This window comes from Muntiacus reevesi, chromosome 2, assembly GCF_963930625.1.
Source record: "Muntiacus reevesi chromosome 2, mMunRee1.1, whole genome shotgun sequence".
NCBI lineage: Eukaryota > Metazoa > Chordata > Mammalia > Artiodactyla > Cervidae > Muntiacus > Muntiacus reevesi.
Genome location: NC_089250.1, coordinates 228,433,176 through 228,455,139, shown reverse-complemented (window position 1 = coordinate 228,455,139; position 21,964 = coordinate 228,433,176). Strand labels below are relative to the sequence as shown.

At 37.1% G+C, this 21,964-nt stretch overlaps 1 protein-coding gene across 1 annotated transcript in view; it reads left to right on the top strand.

The window, feature by feature from the left end:
* The window catches only part of C2H16orf87 (chromosome 2 C16orf87 homolog), a 32,700-nt gene extending 31,351 nt beyond the window's left edge, over positions 1–1,349 (top strand). The window contains exon 4 of the mRNA XM_065920472.1: positions 708–1,349. Within this exon, the coding sequence (XP_065776544.1) occupies positions 708–826 (119 nt within the window). The 3' untranslated portion in view covers positions 827–1,349. The remainder of the gene's footprint in view (positions 1–707) is intronic.
* The last annotated feature ends 20,615 nt before the right edge of the window (positions 1,350–21,964 follow it).

The following is a 21,964-nucleotide window of genomic DNA, read 5'->3' as shown; positions in this document are numbered from 1 at the left end:
GCATGCTTCAGTCCATGGGGTCACAAATAGTCAAACACGACTGAGTGACTGAACAACAAAAGCAAACTGTATACTTGATTAACTGATTAAAAATCAAAGCATAGTGAAAAATCCAAACAAAAGTAGAATCACAGTAGAACCTGAAAAAGTAATCTGTAACCCACAAAGATGATAATCATGATTTTAGCTGGCTTGAGATAATAGGTGGTTCTTCTTTTCTGTATTTAAAAAAAAAATTCTACCATGAACTTGGATTACATTTGTAATCAGATGGGGTAAAGTAGAAATAAATGTTGGTTATTCTTATTTTCTGTAGCAGGGCTAAGGTGAAGAATTTATTATATTCATAAAGGCACCATTGATATTCAGAAGGGACCATATTTAGGGTGAGGAAATTTTTTGATTGAAACAGTGAACTCATGCTACTGAGAAGAAAGAAATATATTTTGAGATTCTTACAGAAATATTAGACTGTATAGAAATATATATCCAGTCTCTATTTAGTCTTAGAATTAAGTTCATGCATTTTAGTAACTCCTTTGTCTAATTTTAATATTTCAGTTTAGTAACATGATACTTTATACCATTTAGTATGCATCATAGTATTATGTATAGTATTTATTATCATTTAAAAAATAGTGAAAACTCTAAAAGATTACTGAATCTACTGCCTTTATGTTAAAAGCTTTCCCTTTTTCTTTTAACAGAGAAACAGGAAAAGGAAATTGACATCTATGCTAACCTCTCTGATGAAAAGGCTTTCGTGTTTTCAGTCGCCTTGGCAGAAATAAATAGAAAAATTATTAATCAAAGACTTATTCTCTGATATTTGTCTGCAAAATGTGTTGAAACTTTCTTCAGGATTACATCAGCAAATTCTCAAAACAGTTGTGGACTCTCAGGAGCATTCTGATTGCATCAATAAGGGCCATTGATTGTTTTTTTCCTTATCATTTAGCCTGTGCCACACTTTGGGAGTGAAGCTATAGGCTTGGGCTGTTTTGGGATTTCCTTGTTTACCAAGGAGTATTGTCAGTGTTTGTGTTTGGGATATATTGTATTTACTCCAAAAAGAAAAAAAAAAAAAAAAAAGGAAACAAACTGGTTGGCTGTTAAAGAATTAAAGGATAGGGTTGGGAGTGGAAGTATGAAAACCAGAGAAATAAAATGATAGTTTTCAGGTTTGCCGCCAGAGATGCAATATTTTAAATACTTTGAGAAAGAGTGACTTTTAAAAATATATATTTCAGATTTGAGCACTAACATTGCATATTTACAGTTCATTTAATAAATTGGCAATTGATATTTTATTGAATGGGGAATTAATATAAACTAAGTTTTGTCTTAAATTGATTTTTTTTTGCCTTTTATTTTTATGACTTAAGGTATGGGTTATATTTAGAAGCTACTTTCTAGACAGTTTGGAAGTTTGGGTGCTATATGAAGAAAAACATTTAAGGATATATCATACTTCAGATATAAACACTTTGTTTTCTTGAATGTAATTTATTTATTGGTTAAAAAAAATTTTTTGCTCTCGAGATGGTGCCTGTTAACCTAAACATAGAATATATTTATTACATGCAAAATATTTCTTAGATAGCCACTTTTAAGCAGTAATGTTCTTTCTGAATGGATGTTCATTTATACATCCTGAAAATTATTTAAGTTGTTACTTAACCTCACTCTGGAGGAAAAAGAAAATAAACCTTAATATTGAAACTAATAGATTAAATAGTGTGCTATAAGCTTTTTGTTATAGTGAAATTTGTGAACTATATTTAAATTATTAATTTCCTAGTGTTAATGATAACTGTAGTTGATTTGTTTCATACTTAATGCTTTTGCATTTTTGTATATCAATTTTGTGCTTAACACATTCAAACTTGGTAATGACTTTCCTTATTTTAAGTTGGTTGTGGCCTCTCCCACCTCCCCGCCACTCCCCAAATCTGTTTGGAAATTCTAAAGCCTTATTAGGGAAAGTAGCAGCAGTTAGACTCGCCCTTGCTTAAGGGAGAATTTTCCTTACAATTTCAATGACAGCATTGTCAGCTTCAGGCTGTTTCTCCCATTACTGCTCAAAGGAAAAGAGGTTTACAATTTTTTTTTCTTTATTTAAATGGTAGCCAGCAGAGGGAGCTTAAGAGGTACTCTAGGTAGGATATAGGATTTTTCCTAAGAATCCCTTTTGCCTCAATCTCCATATTTACCTGCAAGTACTACTACATTTATCTTTTATGCATTTTAAAACCCTGGTAATAAAGTTTATTCCCAGGAATGTTAATGTGACTTTTATCTATGAAATAAAATAAGAAACTTTTCATTTTGAGATAAAAAGTTAAATGATTAATATCTTAAAATGCTTATGAACTTATATAGGCATACCTCCAAGATATTGTGGGTGCAAATCCAGACCCCTCCAAAAAAGCAAATATTGTGATAAAGCAAGTCACATGAATTTTTTGGTTTCCCAGTGCATGTAAATGTTATGTATATATTGTGTGATACTATAATTTATTGTGTATAATAGTATTATGTCTTTAAATATATATATATATGTACACCTTAATTTAAAAAAATACTTAATTGCTAAAAAGTGCTAACCATCATCTGAACCTTCAGAGAGTCATAGTCTTTGCTGGTGGAGGATCTTAGCTTGATGTTGATGACTGTTGACTGATCCGGGTGAAGTCTGAGGTGGTCGTGGCAATTTCTTAAAATAAGACAGTAATGAAGTCTGCCTCATTGACTGCCTCTTCCTTTCATGAACAATTTCTCTGTAGCATGTGATGCTGTTTGAAAGAAGTAGAACTTCTTTCAAAATTGGAGTCAGTCCTCTCACCCTTATTACCCTGCTTTGCTAACTGAGTTTCTGTATATTCTGAATTCTGTGCTGCCATTTCAACAGTCTTCACAGCATCTTCACTAGGGGTAGAGTTCATGTCAAGAAACCACATTCTTTATTCATTTATACAGAGCAGCTCTTCATATGTTAAAATTAGATCATGAGGTTGGAGCAATTCAGTAACATCTTTAGGCTCCACTTACAATTTTAGTTCTCTTGCTGTTTCCATCACACCTTTGGTTACTTCCTCCACTGAAGTCATGAACCATCCATGAGGGTTGGAATCAGCTCCTTCCAAACTCCGACGTATGTTGATATTTTGACTTCTAACCATGATTCACAATGTTCTTAATGGCTTCTAGGATGGTGAATCCTTTCTAGAAGGTATTCAATTTATCCAGACCTATCAGAGCACTCACTGCCTATGGCAGCTATGGCCTTATGAGATATATTTCTTAAATAGTAAGTCTTGAAAGTTGAAATTACTCTTTGATCCATGACCTACAGAATGGATATTATGTTAGCAGACATGAAAATAATATTAATCTTGCTTGTACATCACCATCAGAGCTCTTTGGTGACAAAGGTGCATTGTCAATGAGCATTAATATTTTGAAAGGAATCTTATTCTGAGGAGTAGGTCTTGATAGTGAGCTTTAAATAGTAAATCATGTTGTAAACAGATGTGCTGTCATCCAGGCTTTTTTTTTTTCCATTTGTAGAGCACAGACAGAGGAAGTTTAGCATAATTTTAAAGGGTCCGGTACATCAAGGCTGTATATTGTCACCCCGCTTATTTAACTTCTATGCAGAGTACATCATGAGAAACGCTGGGCTGGAAGAAGCACAAGCTGGAATCAAGATTGCCGGAAGAAATATCGATAACCTCAGATATGCAGATGACACCACTCTTATGGCAGAAAGTGAAGAGGAACTAAAAAGCCTCTTGATGAAAGAGAAAGAGGAGAGTGAAAAAGTTGGCTTAAAGCTCAACATTCAGAAGACTAAGATTATGGCTTCTGGTCCCATCGTTTCATGGGAAATAGATGGGGAAACAGTGGAAACAGTATCAGACTTTATTTTTGGGGGCTTCAAAATCACTGCAGATGGTGATTGCAGGCATGAAATTGAAAGACGCTTACTCCTTGGAAGGAAAGTTATGACCAACCTAGATAGCATATAAAAAGCAGAGACATTACTTTGCCAACAAAGGTCCATCTAGTCAAAGGCTATGGTTTTTCCATTGGTCATGTATGGATGTGAGAGTTGGACTGTGAAGAAAGTTGAGTGCGAAGAATTGATGCTTTTGAACTGTGGTGTTGGAGAAGACTCTTGAGAGTCCCTTGGACTTCAAGGAGATCCAACCAGTCCATCCTAAAGATCAGTCCTGGGTGTTCATTGAAGGACTGATGATGAAGCTGAAACTCCAATACTTTGGCCACCTCATGTGAAGAGTTGACTCATTGGAAAAGTCCCTCATGCTGGGAGGGATTGGGGGCAGGAGGAGTGGGGACAACAGGATGAGATGGTTGGATGGCATCACCAACTCGATGGACATGAGTTTGAGTAAACTCCAGGAGTTGGTGATGGACAGGGAGGCCTGGCATGCTGCAGTTCATGGGGTCGCAAAGAGTCGGACACAACTGAGCAACTAAACTGAACTGAACTGAAAGGTTTTCAGAATGGTAATGAGCTTTGGTTTCAACTTTTAAGTCACCTATTGCAGTAACCCCTAAAAGAGAGTCAGCCTGTCCTTTGAAGCGTTGATAGCAGTCATTGACATCTCTCTACCATGAAACTCCTAGGTGGCAGCTTCCAATATAGGCTTTTCATCTACATTGAAAATTTATTGTTTTGGTGTAGCCACCTTCATTATTTATCTTAACCTAGGTCTTCTGGATAACTTGTTAACAGCTTCTACATCAGCATATGCTGCTTCACCTTGCATTTTTATGTTATAGAGACAGCTTCCTTCCATAAGCCCCATGAACCAACCTCTGCTACCTTCAAGCTTTCTTCTGCAGCTCCCTCACTTCTTGGCCTTCACAGAATTGAAAAGAGTTAGGCCCTTCCACTGGATTATGTTTTGGCTAAATGTGGCTGGTTTGATCTTCTGTCCATATGAAAGATCTTCATATTGGCCATAAGGCAGTTTCCCTTTTCATTTATGTGTTCACTGGAATAGCACTTTTAATTTCCTTTAAGAAATTTTCCTTTGCACTCACAACTTTGCTAACTGGTGCAAGAGGCCTAGCTTTCAGCCTATCTTGACTTTTGACATGTTTTCCTCACCAGGCTTAATTATGTCTAATTTTTGATATAAAATGAGAGACCTGTGACTTCTTTTGAACCGTTAGTGTCCTTTTAGAGATATTAACTGACCTAATCTTAATATTGTGTCTTGGAGGCCAGGGGAAAGGCGGGAAGATGGAATGATTGACTGGTGGAGTGATCAGAATACATTTTTATTAAGGTTGTCTTATGTTGTCAAAGTTCATGGCACCCCAAAACAATTACAGTAGTAACATCAAAGATCACTGATTGCAGGTCACCATAACAAATATGAAAATGAGAAAATTCAAAATGTGAGAATTACCAAAATTGACACAGACGCAAAGTGAGCAAATGATGGGAAAATGGCACCTATAGACTTGGTTGATGTAGGGTTGCCACAAGCCTTCGATTTGGTTTCAAAAAAGGCAGTATCTGCAAAGCTCAGTAAACTGAAGTATGCCTGTGCTTATTTAGGTACCCAGAAAAAGCAAGAAGCTTATGGAGTATGTATCTCTAAGCTGAAGACCCTTAGAGGAAATTCATGTTAAAGTAGTCATTGGAAGGACTTCCCTGATGGTCCAGTGGTTAAGACTCACTTTCTACTCCAGGGGGTGTGGGTTCAATCCCTGGTCAGGGAACTAAGATCCCGCATGCTGTGCTGCATAGCCAACATAAATCTTTAAAAACAAAAATTAGTCATTGGAAACAGGAAGGGAGGAGGTGGGTAACTAGGCTGGAATTTGCCACATAGAAAAGTAATTATTTCAAATGTTCAAATATTAAATCATTGGCTTATTTAAAAAGTTCTTTCGAAGGGCAAATCTTAGGCTTCTCTTGTTATGTAACCTATTTAACCAATTTCTCTAAAAGTCATATTTGTTGATATTATGTATATAAGATAACATTATAAAGATAAATTTGTCTAGGCACATTGTAGTGGTCTCAAAACAGTATTTTGTCACTAGTGTTAAAAAAACCTTTCTTGTCAGCAGATGTCCTAAAAGCATAATTATAGTAATTTTAATTAACGCAAAATTTGTCCTGCTCTAGTATTTATAAATGATATGATTATTCAAAATGCCCTAAAATGATTCCATGATTAGGTCTGTTGAAGGTATATTCCTTCTTAAATGTGAGCAAGATCAAATAAAAGTTATTTGAGTGTTGTTAGGCAAACCTATACAAACTTGTATGGTTACCTTCCTAGCCAGTCCCATACTGTTCCAAAATGTTTCAGGGGGCACGTGAATGCTTGAGAATTTGTATGTTTGGTGGTGGTTTTTATTTAAGTATGCTGCTGCTGCTGCTGAGTCATTTCAGTCATGTCTGACTCTGTGTGACCCCAGAGATGGCAGCCCACCAGGCTCCCCCGTCCCTGGGATTCTCCAGGCAAGAACACTGGAGTGGGTTGCCATTTCCTTCTCCAATGTGTGAAAGTGAAGCTGCTCAGTTTTGTCCGACTCTTAGCGACCCCATGGACTGCAGCCTACCAGGCTCCTCCCATGGGGTTTTCCAGGCAAGAGTACTGGGGTGCGTTGCCATTGCCTTCTCCATTTAAGTATGAACATTTCTTATATGTTTATGGGCAAGTTTAAACTATCTAAAAGGGAAATACTACAGATGACTTCTGTGGCAATCAGTAGAAATGATCACACAGCTTGAGACAATTTATATCATGATGAAATAAAAATTTTAATTACACATGACTTTGAAATTTAGCCAAAGTAAATTCACATGTCTTTAAATTTCAGAAATACTTTAAAAATAATGGTAGGTATCCCATGATATCTATTCAGTTCAATTCAGTTGCTCAGTCATGGAATTTTTCAAAAGATTCCAAGATAATTCTGATATGCATCTGTATTTTAAAAAGTGATACAGGTTTTTCTATTAAATGCTAGTTTTGGTGGTATAGAATTCTGTAAGTTTTCTGTTGACAGTCATGATACAATGATACAACGGTCAGTTCAATCACTCAGTCATGTCCAACTCTTTGTGAACCCATGGACTGCAGCACGCCAAGCTTCCCTGTCCATCATTAACTCCCAGAGCTTGCTAAAACTCATGTCCATTGAGTCAGTGATGCCATCCAACCATCTCATCCTCTGTCATCCACTTCTGCCTTCAGTCTTTCATGGCATCAGGGTCTTCTCCAATGGGTCAGTTCTTCACATCAGGTGGCCAAAATATTGGATCTTCAGCATCAGTCCTTCCAATGACTATTCAGGACTAATTTCCTTTAGGATTGACTGGTTTGATCTCCTTGCTGTCCAAGGGACTCTCAAGAGTCTTCTCCAACACCACAGTTTGAAAGTTCTTTGGTGCTCAGCTTTCTATGGTCCAACACTCACATCCATACATGACTACCTGAAGAACCATAGCTTTGACTAGACAGACTTTTGTCGGTAAAGTAATGTCTCTGCTTTTTCATATGCTGTCTAGGTTCATCATAGCTTTTCTTCCAAGGAGCAAGCGTCTTTGAATTTCATGGCTACAGTCACCATCTGCCATGATTTTGGAGCCCAACAAAATAAAGTTTGTCACTGTTTCCATTGTTTCCTCATCGATTTGCCATGAAGTGATGGGACCAGATGCCATGATGTTAGTTTTTGAATGTTGAGTTTTTAGTCAGGTTTTTCACTCTCCTCTTTCACTTTCATCAGAAGTTCTTTAGTTCCTCTTCGCTTTTTGCATAAGGATGGTGTCATCAGCATATCTGGGGTTATTGGTATTTCTCCCGGAAATCTTGATTCCAGCTTGTGCTTCAGCCAGCCTGGGATTTTGCATGATGTACTCTGAATATAAGTTTAATAAGCAAAGTGACAATATACAGCCTTGACACACTCCTTTCCCAATTTGGAACCAGTCCGTTGTTCCATGTCCGGTTCTAACTGTTGCTTCTTGACCTGCAATAGAGATTTCTCATGAGACAGGTAAGGTGGCCTAGTATTCCCATCTCTTTAAAGTTTTCCATGGTTTGTTGTGATCTACACAGTCAAAGGTTTTGGCATATTCAATAAAGCAGAAGTAAATGTTTTTATGAACTCTCTTAATTTTTCTATAATCCAACAGATGTTGGCAATTTGATCTCTGGTTCCTCTGCCTTTCTAAAACCAGCTTGAACATCTGGAAGTTCTTAGTTCATGTACTGTTGAAGCCTCACTTGGAAATTTTTGAACATTACCTTGAGATGAGTTTAATTGTGCAGTAGTTTGAATATTCTTTGGCATTGCCTTTCTTTTAGATTGGAATGAAAACTGACCTTTTCCAGTCCTGTGACCACTGCTGAGTTTTCCAAATTTGTTGGCATATTGAGGGCAGCAGTTTTAACAGCATCATTTTTTAGGATCTAAAATAGCTCAGCTGGGATTACATCACCTCCACTAGCTTTGTAGTGATGCTTCCTAAGGCCCCCTTGACTTCAGACTCCACGATGTCTCACTCTAGGAGAATGATCACACCATCGTGGTTATCTGGGTCATTCAGGTCTTTTTTGTGTAGTTCTTCTGTGTTTCTTGACATTTATGTTTCTTGATAAAAGTACTTAGAAGTGATTTTCCTGAGAGAAGAATTATAATAGAGAAGTAACTTTCTAAACCTTAGTAGTTATACTTGCTTTTCTAATTCTGAATGTAGAAAAGTCTTAGCAATATATTTAACTTTTACTTTCCTCTCAAGTTGCATCTTTATCCTTTGAAGAAATTGAGCTCTTTACGTACTTCATAATAAAGCATTAATCAAATTTGTTCGATTCTGCATACAAAATACGCTCAAGATACAGATAGTCACTCTCATTGCAAATTTAATGCGTTCTTCCCTAAAAATTTGTCTATTATTTTTTTAACTTCCTTTAAAATTATTATATTCCTTTAAAATTATATTATTAATATATATTATAATATATATTATATATATTTTGGTACTTCCATGGCAGTTCAGTGGTTAAGACTGCAGCTTCTACTTCAGACAGCTCCAGTTCGATACCTGATTGAGGAAGTAAGATCCCACATGCCATGCAGCATGGCTAAAAAAAAGAAAAAATGTAAAAAGAAAAGAAAGATCGCTATTTCCAGTCTACCTTCTGGTTTTGGTTTGATGCCTTATTTTCTTGAAATCTCACTAGCATTTTCTATCTTTTTAGCCTTTAGAACATTTTTTTAAAATAAATGAATCTCATTACGATTAAAACTTTGTGCGTAGCTGTTTTTTTCCCCCTTAATACTGTTATCTACTTTGTTTTTATTTGGAGATATATGTAGTATCTATATGCCTGTCGTTGTTGTTCAGTTGCTACGTTGGGTTCGATTCTTTGTGACCCCATGACTGCAGCACACCAAGCTTCTCTATTCTTCCTTATCTCCCGGAGTTTGCTCAAACTCATGTCCATTGAGTCAGTGATGCCATCCAACCATCTCATCTGTTGCCCCCTTCACCTCCTACCTTCAATCTTTCCCAGCATCAGAGTCTTCCAGTGAGTTTACTCTTCCCATCAGGTGGCCAAAGTATTGGAGTTTCAGTTTCAGCACTAGTCCTTCCAATGAATATTCAGGGTTGATTTCCTTTAGAATTGACTGGTTTGATCTCTTTGCAGTCCAAGGGGCTCTCAGGAATCTTTTCCAGCACCACAGTTAGAAAGCATCAATTTTTCAGCAGTCAGCCTTCTTTATGGTCCAACTTTCACATCTATACATGATTACTGGAAAAACCATAGCTTTGACTATACAGACCTTTGTTATCGAAGTGATGTCTCTGCTTTTTAATACACTATCTAGGTTTGTCATAGCTATTCTTACAAGGAGCAAGTGTCTTTTACTTCGTGGCTGCAGTCACCATTGCTAGTGATTTTGGAGCCCAAGAAAATGAAATCTAACTGTGTTTAGTTTGTTCTTTTTCTAGTTCCTTGAAGTGCAAAGGGAGGTGGTTTATTTGAGATCTTCCTGGTGTCTTAATATAGGCTTTTATCTCTATAATCTTCTGTATTAGAACTGCTTTTGTAGCATTTCATTGGTTTGATATGTTGTGCTTTTGTGTGTGCTCAGTCATGTCTGACTCTTTGTGACCATGTGGACTGTGGCCCGCCAGGCTCCTTTGTGCATGGGATTCTCCAGACAAGAATACTGGGGTAGGTTGCCATTTCCTCCTCCAGGGGATATTCCTGACCCAGGGATTGACCTTGTGTCTCCTGCAACTCCTGCATTGGCTGGCAGGTTCTTTACTAGTGAACCATCTGGAGAGCACCTGCTGTGCTTTAGTTTTCACTTTTTTTCATATTACTTGATTTTCCTTATTATTTCTTCTTTGATCCATTGACTGTTCGGGAGCATGTTGTTTAATCTCCACATATTTGTGGATTTTCAGCTTTTCTCTGTTACTTCCAGCTTTACACAATTGTCAAAAAAGATACTTAGCACGATTTTAGTCATCTTAAATTGATTAAGTTTTGTTTTATGTTCTATTATGTGACCCACTCTGGAGAATGCTGAATTTGTGCTTGAGAATAATGTGTATTCTGCTGTACTGAGTGGAATACTTTACATTTGTTAGATCTATTTGCTCTAACGTATGATCAAGTTAATTTACTTGTTGATTTTTCTGTCTAGATGATGTATCCATTATTTAAAGTGAGATATTGAAGTCCCCCTAGTATTGTTGTCTGTTTCTCCCTTTAGATCTGATAGTATTTGCTTAACATATATTTAAGATTTCTGATGTTGAGTGCATATATATTTATAATTGTTGTATCATCTCAATGAATTGACCTGCTTATCATCATATAATGACCATCTTTGTCTCTTGTTACCATTTTTGACCTAAAACTTATTTTGCCTGATGTTAGTATAGCTGCTTCTTTTTTCTTTTGGCTTTCCATTTGCATAGAATACATTTTGCCATCCCTTAACTTTGAATCTATGTGTATTCGTAGAGTTGAGATGAATCTTTTATAAGCAGCATATTGTTGGCTTTTGCCTCTTAATCTATCCAGCCTCTGTATACCTTTTGATTGGAGAATTCAATCCACTGACATTTAGAGTAATTGATACTTGCTAATAGCATCTTACTGTTTTCTAGCTATTTTGTAATTTCATTTTTTTCCCTCCTCTCTAGCTGACTTCTTTTAAGTTGATGTTTTTCTGTAGTAGTAGTATGCTTTCACTTCCTTTTCTGTGTCTTTTGTGTGTATTTTGTAGACTTTTGCTTTGTGGTTACCATGAGGTTTCCATAAAACATGAAATAGACTTAACAGTTTATGTTATGCTTATAACAATTAAACTTACATCATGTGTAATTATATCTCATATAAAATATTCTTTTACTCCTTTTTTTGTGTTTTTGATGTCACCATTTACATTTTTTTATTGTATATCTATTAGCAAATTGTTACAGACATAGTTATTTTTAATGCTTTTGTCCTTTAACCTTTATTCTAGAGTTAAGTAGTTAGCACATCAACAAATTACAGTATTGGGGTATTCTGAATCTGATTATTTCCTTACCTTTACCAATGTGTTTTGAATTTTCATGTTACTAATAAGCATCCTTTTTCAGCTTGAGGGACTATTTTAGCATTTCTTGTAAGGCAGTCTTAGTAGTAGCAGTGTAGTGTTAGTTGTTCAGTCATATCCGACTTTTTGTGACCCCATAGAGTGTAGCCTGCTAAGCTCTTCTGTCTATGAACTTCTCCAGGCAAGAATACTGGAGGGGGTTGCCATTTCCTTCTCCAGGGGACCTTCCCAACCCAGGGATCAAACTTGGGTCTCCTGCATTACAGGCAGATTCTTTATCATCTGGACCACCAGGGAAGCCCAAAGCAAATTTAGTGGTGATGAAGTCCCTCTACTTTTGTTTATTAGGGGAAGCTGTAATCTTGCCTTCAGTTCTGAAGGACAGTTTTGCTGGGCTAAGTATTCTTGGTTGGTAGTTTATTTCTTTCAGGACTTTGAATATATTATCTCATTCTTTCTTGGGCTGCAAGGTCTGTGCTGAGGCATCCACTGATCGCTTTATGGGAATTCCCTTGTATGAGAGATTTTTTTTCCTTGCTTCTTCTTCTTTTTTTTTTTTAAATCACACTGTGTGGTATGCAGTATCTTAGTTCCCCAGCAGGACTGAGCCTTTACCCCCTGCAGTGGATGCATGGAGGCTTAACCACCCGACTGCCAGGAAGTCCTCTCTTGCTTCTTTTAAAATTCTCTCTTTACCTTTAGTTTTAGACACTTTTATTACTATGTGTCTTAGAGAAAAACATTTTGGATTGATATTTTGAGTTGACCAATTTGCTTCATGAACTTTGATGGCCAAATCTGTCCTCATATATGAGGATTTCTCAGCCATTATTTATTAAAATAAGGTTTCTACTCCTTTCTCCCCTATCATACATTATTTCTTTTGATAGTGTTCCATAACATCTGTAGGCTTTGTACATTCTTTTTCATTCTTTTTTCTCTTCTATTGTAAAATTTCAGTCTGTCCTTTAGACCATGGATTTGCTCTTCTGCTTGTTCAAGTCTGCTCTTGAAGCTTTCTAGTCAATACTATATTTTAGTCTTTGTATTCTCCAGCTCCAGATTTTCTGTTTGGTTCTTTTTTTAATGTTTTCTTGAGTTTCTTATTTTGTTTTTTGTATTATTTTCCTGATAGCATTATGCTTTTCATCTGTGTTCTCTTGTACCTTTCTGAGTATTCACAGAATAATTATTTTGAATTCTTTGTCAGGCAGTTCCTGGATATTCATTTATTTGGAGCTAGATACTGGAAGTTTATTGTATTTCTTTGGTGGAAACATATTTTTCTTGACTCTCTGTGATCCCTGTAGTATATTGTATCAGTATTTGCACGTTTGAAAAAGCAGTCACTTCCTCCAGGCTTTACACTGATTTTTTTGCAGGCAGCCTTCTACCTGCTGATAGGGACCCATACTGGTTATGTTGCTCTGGTCTAGTGATGCAGCGCACCATGTGTAAAAGTGCATTTGACACTGGGTCCAATGATATATGATGTCTCTTTGGCACAAGGACATTGGGGTCCACAATATTGACAACTGTGTGGACTTTGACAAGCTTTGCAGAAATTCCACTTGGCTTCAAGATCTTTTGGGCTAAGTGCACCTCCAAGACTGGTAGCAGGGCAGAAAGTGGTGGTTGGAGCCAGCAAAATGCACAAGCTTGGCTGCAGGGACCAGCTGCATGTCCCTGTGTAGTGGGAGAGGTCACTTGCAGATAAACTCTTAGTGAAGGGGACTAGAGCAGATAGCAAGGGCTAAGTCTCACTGGCATTTTTCATACTGTTTTTATGCCAGTACCATACTGTTTTGACTACTATAGCCTTAAAGTACACCTTAAAATTATGAAATGTGATGCTTCCAGCTTTGTCTTTCACAGCATTTATTTGGACATTCAAGGACTTATGCGTTTCCATATAAGTTTTAGGAGTCTTTCATTTGCTTTTTTTACTTATGCAAATTTCTAAAAAATGCTGTTGGAATCTTGATAGGAATTGCATTGAATCTATAGATGGCATTTTAACAGTATTAATTCTTCAATAGATGTCAGGTGAGTGTATGCTCCTCGGTTTTTGCCTTGTCACAACAAAGATTTGGCGTGACGGACGTTAAAGCCCCCTAGTCGTGTCACAGCTCTCGGGTCTTAGACAGACAGTGTTATAACTCTTAGGTCTCGAATGGACCATGTTATAGCTCTTAGACAAATCAGTGTTACAGCTCAGTGTTACAGCTCTATTTTATTTGGAAGATAGCAGGAAAATCCATTTTCGAGGTGTGAGGGCACGTTGATCCAAACACGCGAAGAGAAGAGCGCCCCATCGCGTGGGAGGGAGAGAGAGAGCCCTTTGGCTCATCTTTTTATGTTTTTTTCTTCCCCCTGGGCATGTCCTATGCAAATTGGGCTTAGTCAGGAGCGCTGTTCTACCTGGAGTCCTCACTCTGGTCCTCGGACCTTCCTTTGACCTTCCTCTGTTCTATTTTCGCGGGCTTTTCCCTTCCTTGTCTTTTAGCTACCGCCATTTTGGACTCCTTTTCCCTATTCTAACTACGTAACAGAATCTTAATAGGAATTGCATTGAATCTATAGATGGCATTTTAACAGTGTTAATTCTTCACATCCATGAACATTGGCTACCTATTCATTTATCTGTGTTCTTCCATTTCTTTCATCAAAGTATTGTAGTTTTCAGAGTAGAGCTCTTTCACCTCCTTGGTTAAATTTATTCCTATATATTTAATTATTTTTGATGCTACTGTAAATGAGATTGACATCTTTTTTCCTTTTTCAGAAATAGTGTATAGTATATAGAAATGCTGTTACTTTTGTATGCTAATTTTATGTCCTGCATCTTTACTGAATTCATTGATTGGCTCTAATGGCTTTTTAGTTGCATCTTTAAGATTTTTTGCTTCCCTGGTGGCTCAGATGGTAAAGTGTCTGCCTGCAATGCAGGAGACCTAGGTTCAATCCCTGGGCCGGGAAGATCCCCTGGAGAAGGAAATGGCAACCCCCTCTAGTACTCTTGCCTGGAAAATTCCATGCACTGAGGAGCCTGGTAGGCTACAGTCCATGGGGTCTCAAAGTGTCAGACACGACTGAGCAACTTCACTTTTAAGATTTTCTATATGTATGATCATGTCATCTGCAAGCAAAGGCAGTTTTACTTTTTCCTTTCCAGTTCTGATGGAAATGGAAACCCTCTCCTGTATTCTTGCCTGTAGAATTCCATGGACAGAAGAGCCTGGTGGGCTACAGGCCATAGGATTGCAAGACTTGGACACGACTTAGTATAAACCACCTAAACCACCAGTCCAATTCTAAAACCTTTTATTTCTTTTTCTCCCACCTGATTTTTCTAACTAGAACTTCCAGTACTGTATTGAATGGAGTGCTAAGATTGGGCATGTTCTCTTCTTTCTGCTTTTAGAGGAAAAGCTTCTAACTTCTCACCAGTGAGTGTAATGTTAGCTGTGGGATTATGATATATGGCCTTTATTATGTTGAAAGTTTCTTCTGACTAAATTGTTAAGAGGTTTTTTTTTAATCATGAATGGATGTGGGATTTTGTTAGATGCTTTATCTGTGGAGATGATAATTCTTTTCTTTCATTCTATTCATGTAATATATCACATTGATTGATTTATACACATTGAACCATCCATGCATCATAGGGATGAATCCCACTTTACTATGGTGGTGAATGACCCTTTTAAGTTGCTGCTGAATTCAGTTTGTTAGCACTTTATTGAGAAATTTTACACCTATACTATATTCAGGATATTGGTTTGTAGTTTTCTAGCAATGTCCCTTTCTGGCTTTTGGTATCAGGATAATGCTGGCCTTGTAAAATGAGCTTGAGAATGTTCCTCCTCGTTAATTTTGCTTGTTTTTAGCTTTAATATGACATCTATTGGCTTTATTTTTTTTTTATCTTGTCTCAGTTTAGTTTTTCATCCAGTTTTATGGAGATACAATTGACACACAACACTATAAGTTTAAGGTGTATAGCACAATGATTTGTCTTACATTCATCATGAAGTGATTAGCACAGTAAGTTTAATAAACATCCATCATCTCATATAGATACAAAATTAAAGAAATAGAAAAAATATTTTTCTTTATGATGAGAACTCTTAGGATTTACTCTCTTAACAACTTTCACATAATATATAGCAATGTTAATTGTATTTATTGTATCATGCATTACATCCCTAGTACTTATTTATCTTATAACTGGAAGTTTTTACCTTTTGACCATCTTCATCCAATCACCACCCCCCTCCCCGACCTGTAATCACAAATCTGATCTCTTTTTCCATGAATATTTTTGTTTTTGAAGTATAATTGACCTATGACACTGTGTTAGTTCCTGTTATACAACATAGTGATTTGCTATTTCTACGTATATCAAAATGGTCACCACAATAAACTCTGGTTGTGATTTGTCACCATATAAAGATATTACATAGTTTCTGACTTCTCCCCACACTACACATTTAATACTTGTGACTCATTTATTTTGCAGCTGGAAGCTTGTACCCCTTATCTCCTTCATCTCTTTCTTTTCTCCCCTCACTCTACCCCAGCCCCCAGCAACCATCTATTTGTTCTCTCTATCTATAACACTGTTTCTGTCTTGTTATATTTATTCATTTTTTTCTTTAGACTTCACATATAAGTGAAATCATGCAATATTTCTCTCTTACTTCACTTAACATAATACTCCATAGGTCCATCCATGTTGTCACAAGTGGCAAGTGACTTATTTGGGACCTTTCTTGCATCTTAATATAGACATTGATTGTTATGAATTTCCCTCATAGCACTGCTTTTGCTGCATCCCATAAGTGCTGGTATGTTTAGTTTCCACTTTCATTTGTCTCAAGAAACTTTTTAATTTCACCTTTAGTTTCTTCTTTTATCCCTTGGTTGTTCAGGAGAGTGTTGTGTAATTTCTGTGTGTTTATTAATTTTCCCATTTTCCTCTTGTTATTGATGTCCAATTTAACATCATTGTGGTCAAAGAAGATACTTGGTATGAGTTCAGCCTTCTTGAATTTACTAAGGCTTATTCTGCAGCCTAACATACAGTCTTTCCTAGGAAATTTCCATGTGCACTTTAGAAGAATGTGTTTTCTCTTGTTGGATAGAATATTCTATATGTGTCTATTAGGTTCATTTGTTCATAGTGTTGTTCAAGTCTGCTGTTTCCTTACTGGTTTTCAGAATTGTTGAGGGTGGGGTATTAAAATCTTCAACTATTATTATAATACTTTTACTTCTTTATTTTAGCTCTGTTAGTTTTTTCTTAAAGATTTATTTTTATTCTTTTGGCTGTGGTGGGTCTTCATTGCTGAATATGGGCTTTCTCTGGTTGCCACATAGCTCTGGTTTTTTGCTTTTTATATTTAGGTGCTCCAATTTTGGTTGCATAAATACTTTAAATTGTTATAAATTCTTGATGGAATAACCCCATTATTATGTAATGACCTTCTTTGTCTCCTTTTAAAACTAAAGTCTATTTTTTCTGATATAAGTGTAACTAGCCCTGTTTTTTTTTTTTTTTTAAGGGAAAAAAAAAAGATTTTTAGGTATATTATCTTCTGATTGGAGAATTTAATCCATTTATTTTTAAAGTAATTATTGAAAAGTAAGGACTTCGTTGACTTTTCTTAATTGACATTTTAAAAATTGTTTTCTGGTTGCTTAATTAATTAAGATTAATTATTGTTAAGATTAATTTTTCCTTGTTCTTTATCCTGCCCTCTTTTTTCATGTTTTGATATCTTTTGTATTAGTATATTTTGACTTCTTTATCACGTTCCTTTGTGTAATTGTTACAGGTTTTTCTCCTTGTGGTTACCATGAGGTTTACATAAAATATCTTAAAATTATAACATCCTATTTTCAACTGATAACTTAATTTCAGTATAATCTCTAAACTTTGCACTTTTTCTTCTCCCCTTCACATTCTTATTTATTGCTGTTAATTTACACATTATTCTATTGTGTAACTGATAACAATAATTATTGTAGTTATGGTTCTTTTTAATATATTCAGTTTTTTAACTTCTAAACTTAAGTTTTAAGTGAACTATGAACCATCATAACCAAATTACAGAACCTAAATTTGTACATTTGCCATTCATTTTACACTACCTTTGAATGATGTTATTTATTGTCCTGTACTTCCACTCATAGAATTCCCTTTAGCATATCTTGTAAGGTAGGTCTAGTGGTAACTCTCTCACTTTTGTTTGTCCAAGGAAGTCTTTATCCCTCCTTTATTTCTGAAGGACAGCTTCACTGGGTATAGTGTTCTTGGTTGACAGTTTTTTCTTTCAATATTTTGAGTGTGTTGTCCCACTCTCTGTTGGCCTGAAATGTTTCTGTTGAGAAATCTGCCTTTAGTCTTATGTGGGTTCCCCTGTATATAATTTCTCTCTTTTCATTTGTTGTTTTAAAAATTATTTCTTTATCTTTCACTTTTGACAACTTTAATTATAATATATCTTGCTGTGGCCCTTTTCAAGTTCAACCTGTCTTTTAGCCTCATGGATCTGGACATCCATGTATCTCCCTAGGATTGAGAAATTTTCAGTCGTTTTGGTTTAAATATGCTTTCTGTCATTTTTCTCTTTGTCTTCTTCTGGAATTCCCATAATGTGAAATTTTTTGTTTTCTTTTTTTTTTTAATTGTGTACCATAAGTCTGTAGACTTTCTTCACTCCATTTCATTCTTTTTCTTTCTTTGACTGGATAATTTCTAGGGTCCTATCTTCCAGGTCACTGATTCTCTTTCCTGCATGGTTGAGTCTGCTTTTGAAACTCTCTAATGAACTCTTCATTTCTGTTAGTATAGTCTTCTGCGCTGGGATTTCTGTGTGATCTGTCATTTTGGTTGTTTTTGTTGCCTTGTCAAACTTTTCTATTTGTTTGTGCATTGTTTTCCTAATTTCTTTTAGGTGTTTGCCTGTGTTTTTTTTTGTAGTTTACTAAATTTTAAGAGGATTATTCTGAATTCTTTGACAGCTTGTAGATCTCTCTTTACATCAGTTATTTTTGGTGTTGTTTCTTTTGGTGGTGTCATATTTAGTTTTTCATGATCCTTGATTCCTTGTGTTTGTGTCTGCACAGTTGAGTACTTAGATTTCTCTTACAGTCTTATCAATTTGCTTTGTAAGAGACAGATTTTCCCCAGTCAACTCTGTTTAGGTTTCTGGGCTTGTCTGCTGATAGTGTCCTTGGGCACGAGGAGCCTATTGTTCTGGTCTGTTTTTCCGAGAGGTAACTGTTTGAGTTCTGAGGTTGGGAATGGGGGGATGTGCCACTGCAGGAGAGCAGTTGGGTAAAAGTGCCGGGTTGACTCCCTACCCTGAGTCTAGCCTATGGGAGGGGCTCTATAGTTGCCTGGATTCTCTGATCAGGCTCACTGGACAGTCAGGACTAGGTACTACATTCAGTGGTAGAGAGGGCTATGAATTAGCTTTTCTGACCTGGCGGGGCAGTAGGATGGGACCCAGGCCTGTGTGGTTTGTTGTTTGAGACCCTGAATCAGGTGAGAGGCCGCACTGAATTCTCTGGTCAGATGAGGCTCCTGGTTTTGCCCTGCAGATGGAGAAATCTATAGGCTGTGCCTCTGTTCAAGTGCTACTGTAAGCAGGGCTGTTGGATAGGCTGTGAAGCTTCCCATCTGTTCAGATTCCCAGATCAGGCATGTTTGAGACTGTATTCAGCTGTGAGCAGGGCTACGAATGTTTCCCTCTCCAGGCACAGTGGCAGAAACAGCTCTGGAAAAGCTGGTAAAGCTCTTTATTGCTCTGCCTGCCCTTCTGTTGACTTGAGCACCACTGGGCCACACAGCTTGCATGTGTTTTTGCCAGTCTTTCTAATCACATAGGGCCAGGAGGGTAAGAGGGCTTTAATGTGGGGTTTTATATAAATGTGAGTTGTGATTAATGCATCACATTCCATAGTTTGAGTAAAATATTCTTATGTAGCAAATACACAGTCACATAGAATCTCATTTTCTGTAGGTATTTGAATGATGCTGTTTTGCATATCTCCTGCCACATCATGTCATGGTCTACCAGTGTCCTTTTTACTACTGAAGATAGAGTCATTAGTGCCATTAATAAGATTAGAGAACCAATTCCAGAAAATCTAGAATCAATTTCAAAAACCCATCCTTAAGATTCTGCTTCTCTTGAATCACTTCTGGTATCAAAATCTATATCAGTCTGGGTTCAACTAGAGAAGCAGAAACAGAAGTATATGTATATTAAGAGATTTATTGGAAATAATTGGCTTACATGATTGAAGGGGCTGGCTAGACAAGCCTGAAATCCACAGGACAGGCAATCATGAAGGGCAGGTTGGAACTCTCAGGCATGGGATAAAACTGCTGTCCATAAGTGGAATTTATTTGGGGAAGCAAGGTATGTAGCATAGTACCTGAAAGGTGTTCAGAACTAACACTAGTAATTATTACATGGAAGAAGTTAGAGTAGAGAAGCAAAAGCAGACTTTTAGAGCCATGGAATTGATCTTTTTACCAGTCTGCTTTCGTTATACCTGGTATTGATATATTCCTTTTTAAGCAGAGAAAAGAACATCTAATGTATAAATATCCCAACCCCTGTCCTTATTGTGGTGGTCAAGGAAAGCTTGGGTTGTAACTAGGATTATCTTCTATTAGGTCTTTGGCACTGTACCTTGCTGAGTTCTTTGACAGCTCAGTAATGTGTAGAATGGTGTAACCTCATAAAATCAGGGACTCAATTCTTGACTACAGATTTCAGGCACTGATATTAAAGCCCCAGGGATATAGGAGGTAGTTGAGGATTGACTTTTTTTCTTCCTTTCTCATCTCTCTAAGACAACAGTATGATGATTGGAACAGACTTGAATCCCAATGGGAAAAATCTGTCATATCCTTGGATGGTAATGTCCTTGCTTATATCTTAACTTTCATTCAGCCTTCCATCCTAGTGATAATCCAATTTGTTTGGGCATTATCTCTATCAATTGACTGTACTCTTTATGTAATCCACATGTTTCTGGTGAGGGTGGAGGTTTAGTTGCTAAGTTGTGTCTGATTCTTACAATCCCATGGGCTGTAGCCCACCAGGTTCCTCTGTCCATGGGATTTACCAGGCAAAAATACTGGAGTATTTCCTTCTCCAGGGGATTTTCCTGACCCAGAGATTGAACCTGCATCTCCTGCATTGCAGGTGGATTTTTTTACTGCTGAGCCCCCAGGGAAGCCCCTGCACTTTTCAAAGTCTTCTCTAAATCTTCTACTAGGGATATAATCTCTTGGTTTGTCCCTCACTCAACTCTCCACATTTTTTGTAGTTAACAGTGACTGTTCACTTGATAGACCCCTCATTTGGCTATAATATGCCCTCCACATATATCTTGGTCTGTAAATTTTCTAGATATCACTACTGCAAGGAACTGACGAGGCAACTAACTTGCCCAAGGTCGTTCTTATTGGTCATGTGAACTTGAACAAGTTACTTAGCCTTTCTGAACCTCTGAGGTGGACATTAAAATTGTACCTAATTCATACAATTGTTAGAGGATTAAATGAGTTTATGTAAAGGACTTGGTGCCTGACTGGTTTTAGGTGTTTAGAGGTAGTGTGATTATGTCATTGCTACTATTATTGACTGTTTCAGCTTTAAAACTTGCACTTGCTTATTTCTTCATTGACACTAACCTTTTGACGACTAAGCCCTTTCTCTGTGTCGTCATCTTTTTTTTCTCAGGAGCCCTAATCCTTTGACTGCCTGAAGAATGGAGAGTTCCTATGATTTTATTGTGCCATGCCGTCCGTTTTGGGGGTGGGGGCCTGAAGGGATGGCGTGCCAAACTGTTTATAACCAAAAGGCCAATAAAAGTGTCTTCCCAAATGAAATGTTGAACTTCTTAAATCTCAGATATCAACTGTGAGGCACACCCTTATTTTATGTAATGCTAAAGAAGTAAACCAATTAACCTCTAGAATTTTTTATCTTATGCTTGATCAAAAGTTATTTTGATGCAGGTCTGTGAGAGGACACAAGAGGCTGCCTGGTCCCTGGAGAGACCCCTCCACCAGGAGGACCCATGCAACTCATGGGCCTTTTCAGGCCCAGGTGCAGCCTCTGAGGGAAACTGGGCCTGTGGCATGGGCCCATGTTCAAGGGCTGGGAAAGTGTGCCATGACAGGTGACCTGCTGATCAGGGAGTCTTAATTAAGTGACACGGGGAGCTACACTGTGTGGGTAGAAGCCATCAACAGGACCCAGAGGGCAACTGGCTGGCCTGAGATTGGCGAGTTGGAAATCCCAGGTAT